The sequence below is a fragment of the Lytechinus variegatus genome, chromosome 8, assembly GCF_018143015.1.
Source record: "Lytechinus variegatus isolate NC3 chromosome 8, Lvar_3.0, whole genome shotgun sequence".
Classification (NCBI taxonomy): Eukaryota; Metazoa; Echinodermata; class Echinoidea; order Temnopleuroida; family Toxopneustidae; genus Lytechinus; species Lytechinus variegatus.
In genome coordinates this window covers 20,022,000-20,035,333 of record NC_054747.1, presented here as the reverse complement: position 1 = coordinate 20,035,333, position 13,334 = coordinate 20,022,000, and the positions used below count along the sequence as shown (strand labels likewise).

At 35.4% G+C, this 13,334-nt stretch overlaps 1 protein-coding gene across 1 annotated transcript in view; it reads left to right on the top strand.

Moving 5' to 3' along the window:
- Positions 1-13,334, top strand: part of LOC121419547 — an 82,723-nt gene that overhangs the window by 27,962 nt on the left and 41,427 nt on the right. Inside the window, exons 3-7 of the mRNA XM_041614003.1 lie at positions 4,988-5,101; positions 8,219-8,434; positions 11,044-11,475; positions 12,385-12,429; positions 12,895-12,972. Coding sequence (XP_041469937.1) covers positions 4,988-5,101; positions 8,219-8,434; positions 11,044-11,475; positions 12,385-12,429; positions 12,895-12,972 — 885 coding nt within the window. The remainder of the gene's footprint in view (positions 1-4,987; positions 5,102-8,218; positions 8,435-11,043; positions 11,476-12,384; positions 12,430-12,894; positions 12,973-13,334) is intronic.

The window sequence follows — 13,334 nt, the reverse complement described above, 5'->3', positions numbered from 1 at the left end:
TACCAAATTTCAAATATTTGCCATTACATTTTTTTTATTCAGATTTGATATGCCCACCATATAACTTAAATAATTTCATGTACTTTGCTTATTTCATTCTAAGATGCGCATCCAACAATTGTGTTTCCTGTTTGCTAATTTAATTCAATTATCTATCAGTAAACATTTGTTACGTAACTAGATTTCTATTTTTTTTATCTAATTGATATTCAAAAATAATGTTTAATAGTAGTACATGTTCTATGAGTTGTTATGACCGTATCGGTCCAGTTTAAGTTTTTTTGAATCTTTTTTTTAACAAAACTGATGGGTGCACATAAAAATCTAAATATCATTACCATTCTTTGTCTTTTACGACGTCCTTAATTTCCTTTCTTTTTCTTCATCGAAGGGGGCGAGGTTCCTGTAAGTTGGGTGGGTGCTGGAGCCTTGTGAGTACACATTTAAGAATGTGGAGGCATGCTTTGCTGTTATCTAGCCCATTCCTCTTAAGCTTCTTTGGTGCTTTTCAGGCTCCAGTACCTTACATAAATTTCATGCTATGTTTTTTAAGCATTACACAGATCATATAAAGTCAGTCCGGCATGGGTATATAATTCCCCCTCTTTTTTTTTGCCGGCATTACACATTTGTCAATACTTTTTGTCTCACCTGCGAAGCAAAGTGAGACTATAGGCGCCGCTTTTCCGACGGCGACGGCGGCGGCGGCGTCAACATCAAATCTTAACCTGAGGTTAAGTCTTTGAAATGACGTCATAACTTAGAAAGTATATGGACCTAGTTAATAAAACTTGGCCATAAGGTTAATCAAGTATTACTAAACATCCTATTAGAGTTTCATGTCACATGACCAAGGTCAAAGGTCATTTAGGGTCAATGAACTTAGACCATGTCGGAGGATTCAACATCGAAATCTTAACCTGAGGTTAAGTTTTTGAAATGTCATCATAACTTAGAAAATATATGGACCTAGTTCATGAAACTTGGACATAAGGTTAATCAAGTATCACTGAACATCTTGCATGAGTTTCACGTCACATGACCAAGGTCAAAGGTCATTTAGGGTCAATGCACTTTGGCCGAATTGGGGATATCTGTTGAATTCCCATCATAACTTTGAAAGTTTATGGATCTGATTCATGAAACTTAGACATAATAGTAATCAAGCATCACTGAAAATTTTGTGCAAGTTTCAGGTCTCATGATTAAGGTCAAAGGTCATTTAGGGTCAATGAACTTTGGCCGAATCGGGGGTATCTGTTGAATTACCATCATAACTTTGAAAGTTTATTGGTCTAGTTCGTTAAACTTGGACATTAGAGTAATCAAGTATCACTGAACATCCTGTGCGCGTTTCAGGTCACATGACGAAGGTCAAAGGTCAATGAACTTTGGCCGAATTGGGTGTATCTGTTGAATTACCATCATAACTTTGAAAGTTTATGGATCTGATTCATGAAACTTGTACATAAGAGTAATCAAGTATCACTGAACATCCTGTTTGAGTTTCAGCTCACATGATCAAGGTCAAAGGTCATTTAGGGTCAATGAACTTTGGCCGAATCGGGGGTATCTGTTGAATTACCATCATAACTTTGAAATTTTATTGGTCTAGTTCGTTAAACTTGGACATTAGAGTAATCAAGTATCACTGAACATCCTGTGCGCGTTTCAGGTCACATGACCAAGGTCAAAGGTCAATGAACTTTGGCCGAATTGGGTGTATCTGTTGAATAACCATCATATCTCTGTAAGTTCATTGGTCTAGTTCATAAAAAGTGGACATAAGAGTAACCATGTATCACTGAAAATCTTGTGCGAGTTAGAGTAGTATTCAAAGTCAGCACTGCTGCTATATTGAACTGCGTGATGCAGGTGAGACGGCCAGAGGCATTCCACTTGTTGTATAAATGTTTTTTTATTGAAATTTATTAAATATAATTGTATAGACCGGAATGTGCAATACTTTCTCAATTTTTTTTCTGTGAGGGCTCGCATGCCTCTTGGCAATAGTACTCTGAATTTTACTTTTGCGATCCCTATCCCATGGAAAAAACAACATTTTCTTACTCTCTTCCTTCTTTTCCTTCAATTTCACTTATTTATGTTGAATTATTCAATTTCAGATTGTATTTTTGTCTTTACATTGTAAAATTTTTTGTGTTTTTTATGGCCAAATGAATAATAATAATAAGAAGTAGAACGGCGTAACCTATTTGATGGAGTGAAATACTCGAGTATAGGTTAGGCATGAATGGTTACACTTCGTAATTCCGAAGGTTCGTAATTCCGAAACACGTAAATTGCCTATACCTCGATGTTCGTTAATCCGAAAACGAAAAAGGGTTCGTTAATCCGAACATTTGTGGCGTAATTCCGACGATTCGTTATTCCGACGGTTCGATAATCCGAAAACGAAATAAGGTTCGTTGTTCCGAAGGTTCGTTAATCCGAAAACGAAATAAGGTTCGTTGTTCCGAAGGTTCGTTAATCCGAAAACGAAAAAAGGTTCGTTGTTCCGAAGGTTCGTTGATCTGAAAACGAAATAAGGTTCGTTTTTCCGAAGGTTCGTTAATCCGAAAACGAAATAAGGTTCGTTTTTCCGAAGGTTCGTTAATCCGAAAACAAAATAAGGTTCGTTAATCCGAAAACAAAATAAGGTTCGTTAATCCGAAAAATGAAAACCGGGAAAGCAGAGGCAAGGGGAGGGGGGGACACTTTTGCCGTTCAATTATTATGAGGATGGGAAGGCAAGGGCGGCCGAGCGAATTTTCGTTGGGGGTAAAGCAAAAAAATGAAACTCATACGTCAAAATGGGCACTTTGGTGATATTTTCACCTTAAGATTATCATCTGCTTGAAGTCATTGTGTGTTTGATAGTGATTAAGTAAAGAAAAACTTTTTTGAAGTGACTTCTTATTATGGCAAAATGTATATTTAGGCTTTATTTTTCGGGAGAGAGTATAATGAGCGAGCGGCTTGGTAAAACAAATTCAAAGGTGAAGTGTTGTATAACGTTTTTTGTAGTCAATTATTCTTAAAATGGCATTATTGCGAGGTGTTGCGAGCGTGAATCACAAGCTAAAACTTTAGGTTATTTCAATAAAAAATGAAAATTAGTTTTTAAAAAGATGTGCATCTAACTAAAAAAATTAACACGAGCGCAAAACGCGAGCTTAAACATACTGACCAGAAAAGGAATCTGTTAAAGAAAGCATGCATTAAGTGACCTTTTTAGAATGCATATTTCACCAATGAGAGTGCGAAGCGCAAAAATTTGGCTCACGTTTCTCGCTCGCATCAAGTATTGTTTATTGAGGAACTCATTCTATTCCTGGTTACAAAAAAGAAGTATGAAATGTCCAGTTTTCAGGTTGGAATATCACAAATTTTAAGCTTGCGGTTCGCGCTCTCATTATTTAGTTCGTGAGATATATATTCTATTCATGAGTTACTAAATGCAGTCCTTAAAAGATTACTTTCTGAAGCCTGTTGCATAAAACTTTTTACCCGAGAAAACTCTGGTAAAAAATGAAAACTAAGGTTAGTCTGATTTCCGCCATTGACTTTAGCACAGGGCAAAAACTCCTGTAAAAACAACCTGAGTTTTCTCAGGTAAAAAGTTTCATGCAACGGGCCCCAGGTCAGTATATAAACAAATTACAGCTCGCCCTCGCATTAATTCTTTAGAAAGATACAAAATACTCCGAATGCTCACTTCACGTCTTGTTACATGAAATGTCTACTAGTTTGAGCTTGCGATTCGCTTTCAACATCTCACAAGGATCATTATTAGTATTATTTTTATTTTTATTACCAGCAGAAGCTGTTATTAAAAATGACATCCCCTCCAATACAAATCCTATTATCTAGAGGTTGCTCGCACGCTTCCAACACACTTGATCCCCTGCATCTTTAATTAAACCATTTGCTTATAGGCAGTAATTGCTCAGATAAAATCGAAATTAGCCTATGCTTGATCAGGGCGCCTATATTCTTAATGAAATACATGCTTTGGCCCCAACACACGCATGTATCATCGATCGTTATTACTATCATTGCATAATATCGTGTAATCTTGTAATGACAACATCGTTTTTGTTACCAAAATGAATTATTTTCATTTTCGGAAATACGAACCTTATTTAATCTTCGGATTAACGAACCTTATTTCGTTTTCGGATTAACGAACCTTATTTCGTTTTCGAATTAACGAACCTTATTTCGTTTTCGGATTAACGAACCTTCGGAATTACGAACCTTATTTTGTTTTCGGATTAACGAACCTTCGGAATTACGAACCTTATTTCGTTTTCGGATTAACGAACCTTCGGAATTACGAACCTTATTTCGTTTTCGGATTAACGAACCTTCGGAATTACGAACCTTATTTCGTTTTCGGATTGACGAACCTTCGGAATTACGAACCTTCGGAAATACGAACCTTCGGAATAACCGAACCTTCGGAATTACGAAGCTTCGGAATTACGAATGTATGCGGGCATGGTTCACGTTGAAATTGTTATACAATTTAATTTAATAAAACAAGTAAAAAAAACGTGCTTGTTTTTTTTGCGACGGAGTCAACCTAGATATAACCTTGGTCAAATATGATCATATACAATCGTCGCGTCGTATTTTTTTTCAAAAATGTTTAAACTTTATTTGAGTTTTATAAAGATTTGTTCCATACGCCATGTCTACTCAACTCAAATTTGTGGCTCATTTTGTACTCTGCTGTCAATTTGAATTATTTAATTTTTGCTGCACGCAATGTGAGGTACCTATGGCATTCAGAATAGATAAAGTGGATAATAACAATGATCAAAAAAGAGAACCGCCATTCATAACTATTCTCGATTTCTCTGTTGGTTTGCAATACAATTCAAGTTGAAATTTAAGTCGAGGGTAAAGTTAGTTTTAAGAATTGTTTTCTGATGGGAAAATAGCTAGGTTCATATGTTTTGTTTGATTGTTTTTGTTTTAGATATTCCTGTGGGTGAGGTACTCATGGATGACAGGCCTGTCATTCTACGAGGATATGACGGGATACTGCATTGTCGATTTAGAGGTGAACCATTGGCTGTCTACTGGGAAAAGGGTAAGGGCATGGTACTGTCTTTGAATGATTGTTTAAGTTATTGATTGTTTGATTGCATTTAATGCTCTTTCAAATTAACTTCATATCAAAATTTATAATAAGCTAAATATAAAACATATCAATGCAACAAGGGAACCCATTTAAAAGCGAGAAACTCATTAAAATATATATTTCTTCCATGAAATTCAAATCGTGATTAACAGAGTTCAATAGAGTAATGAAAATAATACTATTTAGGTCAAGCGTTTTATGCATAAACACTAAATTTCAAATACTCCTAGTATTGTCATACAAATCTTGCAGGGTCGCTGACGACATGAAACTTCAGTTCTGATCTCAAAAGCCGGGGTGCGATTCATCGCATCCGTTGTTATAATGAACCTCTGACTGATTACTAATGTTGTTGCTGATTGGGCGTATGCAGAGCATCAGTAAAAAAAGAAGTCCAGAAAAACTGTTCCTTTGTAAATGAGATACGCCTTGGTATATACAGTGCGTATCAAAAAAAACGGGACAGATTTGAAGTCTATAACATTTTAGTTTCAAATTATTATGTCTATATTTTGCTCTAAGGTCTTGTCTTTCAAATGCTATAAAAAAAAATTTAGTTTCGTTCATGCTTGAGCGAACACGGGACGTTTTTGTTGGGAGTTCAAAAAGAGGCTTGCGCCAGAATTGCAGAATATAAGTGATATGATGTTCGGACTTCTTGCTAATTAGCAGACTTCCTCTTAACCTTTTCATTATCTTTGCCATAATTTTCAAATCATGCGGTCAAAATTTTATTTTCAGATCTATTTATTTGCTTGAACTATTCTGTTATTTCTTTTTAATATGCTATCTGTTAGCTTTGAATATTCCTTCTTCAAGCTAAATTTTTTTTTTCAACCGAATAATGGGAGAGCATGGATTTTTTTTTCAAATCCTTTCATTATGTGCTACAAAGGTTATGGTGCCTTTTGAACAAAGCCACACAGATGGGCGGGCGCTAGGGTTGCTCCCCCCCCCCGATTAAAAAAATCATGACGGAGAAAAAAAGTGGACAGGAAATAAGAAAAGATATAAAGTAAACATATCAATTTGTTGTGTACAAAAAACGCTCCTCTTATAAGGCATAGAAATGGGACGTTTCACGCACAGTCACTAATACGCACCGCTGTCTTCGCATCGTCCAGGCAGTCTACGTGTATAGTGGCGGGCTGCTACATTGCGGTGCAGGGGTGTTCAACTTACATATCGTGAGCGCACTCAGCTGCGTGTTTTCACTTCTTCTCTTTTCTCTCCTTTTCTTGTCATTTTTCCTCGCATTACTTGTTTTCATAAATTTCCCTCTCACTTTCCTTGTTTTCTCACTCCCTTCAGTTTTGTAACTCTTCTTGATCACTTGCATTCATTGGCACACCCCCCGGTCAAAAATGGTACGGTCCTTTCCAACATACACTCAAGTCGTCGCTGTACGAATAATGAAAACGTGCAAAATTCTTCACGCGCTGCGTTGCCTAGCTATGCGTGTGTACTGTGTACACACAATGCCATCGGCTGAACCCGCCAAACTATAGAGACCAATTATTGCAAAAGCTTTTGCAAATGTGAAAAGTGACAGAGGTTTTTTTTATCCAATCAAAATCATTCTTAAGTATTCGCAATCTACAGCATTTTCTGCAAAATGTCTTTTTTTGATAGGGTCTATTGTGACGTATATATTTTTTTACAACAATGTGAAGTCGCACCAAACGTTTCGTTTCCCGCACTTGCCCACTGGCTCATGTACAAATGGATTTCCAAAATCATCAAGAAAGGTTCCAAAAACCTCAAAAGTGACAGAACTTAATTTGACTAAAATTAAATGAAAATCATATCATGTTCAAGGTGAGAATCTGCTCTATTCTATTCTGTTTTGATAGATCACCTTGTTGACGCGTTTGGGAGATATCTTAGCAAATCCCTCAAAAACGGCGTATTTTCTATTATTCTCCATAGGGAAATAATTTAACACGCTACGCACTGCAAAAAAGGAGCGCAAACAAATTGATATGATATGATAAGATTTTCTGAATATCATGTCAAAATCTATCACAAAATTTGATATTGTAATTTAAAAAAGTGGGAATATTTGCGTGCTCACTTTGCTCGCTCACAACTTTTTAATACATTTTACCCGATCTGCCATATCTAGCTCCCTCAAAATTGACTCAATACACCATTGTCATTGAAAACATGAATCCCTTCCTGTGTTTCCTGTCAAGCAATTAAACTTGGTCAAGGAATTAATGACCCCTTGAAAAATATATTCATGTCTTTTAAAGGTACATTACATTATTTGTTTCACATAATAAAACGATTTGAATAATCACAAGTTTTCCCAATTAATAATTAAAATCTTCTTGCGTGGGTTGACAAAAAAAATCTTCTTTTCTCAGTTACTTATGAAGTAAAATTAAAAGGTAAGAGAAGTTTAAATGAAAAAACAAAATAATTCAATTAAATAAATAACTTTGTAAATGAAGTTTGACAGCATAATTCGAAAATTGTGGCACAGATAATGAAAAGGTCAAGAGGAAGTCTCCTGATTAGCAAGAAGTCTGATCATTGTATTACACATATTCTGCAATTCTGGCGCAAGCCTCTTTTTGAACCCCCAACAAAAACGTTCCGTGTTCGCTCAAGCATGAATGAAATTTATTTTTATTAAATTGCATTTCAAAGATAAGACCTTAGAGCATCTATTAACACCAAAATATAGACATCATTATTTGAAACAAAAATTTTATAGACTTTTCAAATCTGTCCCGTTTTTTTTGATACGCACTGTAGTTGCTATTTTCGAAATGCTTGTATTTTCTCTTAAAGATGCACCCAAATGTGATCAAATGAATAGTTTACAAACTCCACCAATGCTCTTATCGTTTAACGAAATTTAAGCCGCTATTTTGATTCACCTGTGTTTACAAACAAAGGTTAACAGAATGATGGCCCTTCATCATTATATAACATAAATGTTCTTTATCTTTTCAGTAGGAAACTCTGCAGATGATTATCTCAAACTGCTAATGAACTTTTATCTTTCCTTCTTTCTTTCTTTCTTTCTTTCTTTCTTTACATGACAACGAATTCTAGGGCCAGATTTGGCATCAGCAACAAAACTAGTCTCGTGGCATCCACCTACGGGAGGAATTCGTGTGCAGTCGTATGGGATCGGAAAGTACAACCTTACGGAAGACTTTTCCTTGGTGATCCATGACGTCGAGGAAAATGACGCAGGACGGTACATATGTATAGTATCTGACTTCAGAGGTTACGAACTCAGCAATCACACTGTGGCCACAGTTAAAGGTAGAAACCGATGCTAATTGTGTCTCTATTAAAGGTCAAGTCCACCCCAGGAAAATGCTTACTTGAATAAATAGAGAAAAATCAAACTAGCATAGTGCTGAAAATTTCATCAAAATCGGATGTAAAATAAGAAAGTTATGACATTTTAAAGTTTTGCTTATTTTTCACAAAACAGTGATATGCACAACTAGGTGGGTCAGTCGATGATGTGCATCACTCACTAGTTATTTTGGTTTTTATTGTTTGAATTATACAATATGTCATTTTTTTTATAGATTTGACAATTGGGAGCAACTTGACTGAAACATGGTATTAAACAATGCTTTTGTCACATGTCCAGGGAGGAATTAATCGTTGTATCACTTGCCAACGAGGAGAAAATTGGAATATTTCATATTTGACATAAAATACAAAATAAATAGTGAGGGGATGATGTCATAGTCTCCTCATTTGCATACCAGCCAGGATGTGCTTATCTATTTTGTGAAATTAAGCGAAACTTTTAAAATGTCATAACTTTCTTATTTTACATCCGATTTTAATGAAAGTTTTAGTTTTATGCTCGTTGGATTTTTCTCTTTTTATTTAAATCAACCTTTTTGGGGGTTGGACTTGTCATTTAATAAACATAATATAAATTATCAATAACAGAACAAAATCACATTGAAACTGTGCTATTAGAATACGAACTCCAGGGGGTTGCACTTAATGGGGTACTCCGGGCTGAAAATAATATGAATTGAACAGATATAGAAAAATCATTAAAACAAACACTTAAAATGTCATCAAAATGGGCTAAAGAATAAAAACTGTACACTTTAAATACACAATACATATTCTATCTACTTGTACTCATTCATGTGTTACGTTTAGGACGGTCAGAGAGTGGATTGGGCACCTGGTAGTCAGGGAAACTCTTTTATCAACCACATATTGTACCTCTTCTATGTTTTGCTTCCTTTGATACTTTTTCTCACCTAGCAACTATCAAGATTTTTTTCTTTTCCTCGTCTGCCAGGTGCTCCATCCCCTCACTCTGTCCGTATGATTGTCATTGTAAATAAAGTACATGTATTCATATTTACAGCTGCAGATACCCTTACAAAGGACGGTCTACTATTTTCTATTTCACTGGCATACGACCAATTCTGTCAAATATTTCATGTCACATTAAACGTTGCAATCTTAAAAAGCAATATAATAGACGGGTCTTCTTTCCTTCTTTCTTTCTTTTATGTTTTGCTTTGTCTTCGTTGTCTTATCTAGTAACCTATGTGTCCCTGTTCTTTGTAACGTTCTCTGTTTTCGTCCTTGTCCAGTTTGTGTAACCTTCGAGCTCAGCTTTATTTTTTCTGTAACTATTAGCTATAAATGATTACAGATTATCTGTTAAGGGCCTATGCACAACAAGCTTTTGCTTTACTTCAGGTCCATCCACTTTGAATCAGCATTTATATTGTAATTATGCATCCTATTTCGGAATGAGTTATATGTTTCTTGTATTTTTATTGATTTGTAAAAAATAAAATGAAATTAAAAATGGAAATGAAATGAAAGTTGTGGCATTTTAAAGCTTTGCATTATTCCGGTGAAAAATGCAAGGCATGTCTGCATGAATATTCAATGAGCAAACTGATGATGTCATATCCCCACTTGTTGTCTTGTATTTGTTATATCAAATTACTTTTATTCAAGTTTTCCCCCAAAGAACTAAAAAAAAATTGATTGAAACGAATTTAATGCATTAGATATCCATTTAGCTACACCTTATTTCATATTTAGAGAAACGTATAATTGAGACTAGTGTGAAAAATGAATTAATTTTGATTCCGTAATAACATAAAAATCAAAGTGAGGCTATGGCATCGTCAGTTCAGCTAATGAATATTCATGTCGACCTGCATGTCCATATAATCTTGATAGGGCATTCCAGATAAACCACCATTCCACAGAGAGCAAGACCTCTGAAAGAATACTGTAAGATCATGAAACTTGCTTGATCATTCAAAGGTCTTTCAACGAAATTTCATAGATATCTGAGGTCTTTTATGATTCCTGATGGATCTTAAAGAGGTCTTCATTGTCTTCATAAACATTTTGAAACGGTTCGAAACAGTCTTTCAGAAAAAATTGTATTTTGATGGTCTTTCAATGAACTTTCAAGGTTCTTATTATTTTTTCAGTGATCTTTCGGCAGTCTCTCAACATGCTCAAGGGTTTGCAGAGATCACTGTAAGACTCATGAGAGATCATTGAAAGATCATTGGAAGACCCTGCAAAGTCCATGGAAAGAATTCTGAAAGATCACTTGTTGCATAAAAGATCTCTGAAAGACAATTGAAAGATCTCTATAAGACTAGTCAATGCCCGGTAAGACAAAGTACCAATCACTTTATTACAGTTTTTTGAGGGGTCTTTCTGAGCCGTTCCACAGGGATGACAAATTTCAGTGATCTTGAAGACTGCTGTAAGACCTTGCAAATATTTGGCCTCACCGAATAATCGCTAACCGGTGTGTTACGTGGCCCATGAGTAGGTTCCACCGATGTAACTGTGCCATGAAAATAGATAGTGTTACAGGTTATGTGATCTTTACTTGTTAATCGTAGTTCCACCCCAGGAACCCTTCCCAGCAATTGACCAATGCCCATCAAGATCAACCGGAGGTGGAGCCAACTCGTGTACGTTGACAACCGAGATAGGTGGTGACACGACAGAACTAACATGTCAAGCACTGGGTGCGCCGAGAGACATCGTCTCGCTCTCCTGGACGCTCAGGGGCAGAACCATCTCCCACCAAGAACCATACAGATATGCAAACCCAGACGGCGAGACGGAAGATTTGAAATTTACAATTGACGCAACGCCAAGCTATGATCCTTACGTCTGTAGTGCCATTCTGCCGGCAACCATCCGAGGAAATGCGACCGCCAGCGTCATAGTGAAACCAGCACCAATCACAACAACCACCGAATTTGTAGTAACTACAAATGCAACAGATCCGTTCGTTGGAGATCCCGGTAATAGATCTTTAGGAAAAGGTATGGTATGAATATGATATAGAACATGATTGCGAATAGGGAATTCATAGCCAATCTTAAACGGGTTATCCCTACGATACGATTTCTAAAATATTTTTATTACTTTAATTGTTATGTAGGCTTATATAGTTGTTACATAAAATGACTTGATCATGCAAAGCATATTTTTTTATATATTTTGTGCATTTTTAATAGTGAATAAAACCAAACTAACAGATGTAAGCTTTATGTGATAATATGCTGCACACGTTGCTGGAGAATTGATCATCCACTGTAAAAGATTTGTAGGAATTTACAAATGGCACTCCATAGTTCAACAAAGTATTCAGACCACTGTTGAATAAATTGCAGTTTAAAATATGGGTACATGTCAATTATTTTTCTATTAGAAGGAAACCTCGTTTCCCTGAATGTTAAAAATTGGTACATACACTGTATGCATAAAAAGTTTTGATGCGATATATCAATATCAATATTAATTTTGCTGTACGTCAGTATTTGGAAACTGAATATCCAGCATTATTTTTGATCAAGTGACACGATGGTGTCATGTTCTTCGTGAAATTGACTTCTATCGGCAAAATGATTAACAAACGATAGGTATTTTGTCGATTGGTCAACGAATTTTGCAAACTAATTGTCATTCTTATAAAGAGAGAAGAAATTAAAATGACTAGAGAGCACAATCACAATATACTGTCCCTAGCACCGGTCTTTCTAATTCCGTTATTATGATTATGTTTCTGACGTATAAAAATTGCCTGGCCAAATCCCTTGACTTAAAAGCGTAGGGGATATTTGGGACACGGTCACGATATCTAGTGATCATACCATTTTATGTGTTTCAGTTTATTTCCTTCAATCTCTAACATGCAAACTAATCATTAAAATTATTTGTGTTCATTGCAGTTGCCATCGCCATTATTATCGTCATGACCTTGCTCATCACCACTAGTAAGTTGAAATAACTTGCTTAATACGCTTTCCAGATCCAAAAGTTGTTATGAATAGTGTCACAACGAACGTCAAAGTAATTCATTGAGATTCCATTTTCTAAATCAGTAAAAGAATACACGATGAACGCCGACGCGCGCACTTTAACTTTTGATGGCGATCTGTGATGTCGCCACTCTCATGGTAGAAAAAACGGAAAGTTGTTTGTTTTAAAACACATCAACTTGTATTATATCATTAAGCACATGACAAAGTCAAACCTTAATATTGTATAATAGCAGTTTGAATAAATGAAAACTTTAAAAACATTAACTTTCGGACTTGCTTTGTTATCACTCTATGTAAAACTAAAATGTTTAAAACTTTGGAAATATACATGCATCCTTTTACAATCGTGTGTCCATGTCATACGAAATAATAACACAAGTATAACACACTCATATTTGTGTTCTTTTAATCTCAAAGCAATCATCGTCTGCATTTGGAGGAGAAGAATAAAGAAGAGTTATGAACCGTTAAATGGAGATAAGAAATTCATTAAAGGTAATATATCATATCCTTCATACGTTCTAGTTTTTCTCATGATTTATGTAAATGATAATCAATCATGGACATCCAGTTTACCACCATGGATATACTCTTAATATATACGGAATGGAAGTTTAGAATGATATATTTTACCCGGGCATTTTACTATCCAGTACCCATCATATTTCTTATTTGTGACCTACTATAGTGAATAAATCCTGCTCATGTTTTAACAGACAACCATTTCAGTGAAATAATAAATTCATGAATTTTAGTTTAAGAGTTTCCATACAAATACCACGAATCCATATGGCACCATTAGGGTAGCATTAATTTTTTGTAGGCAAGATTATTCTGTTTTTTTTTTTTGGTCAAAT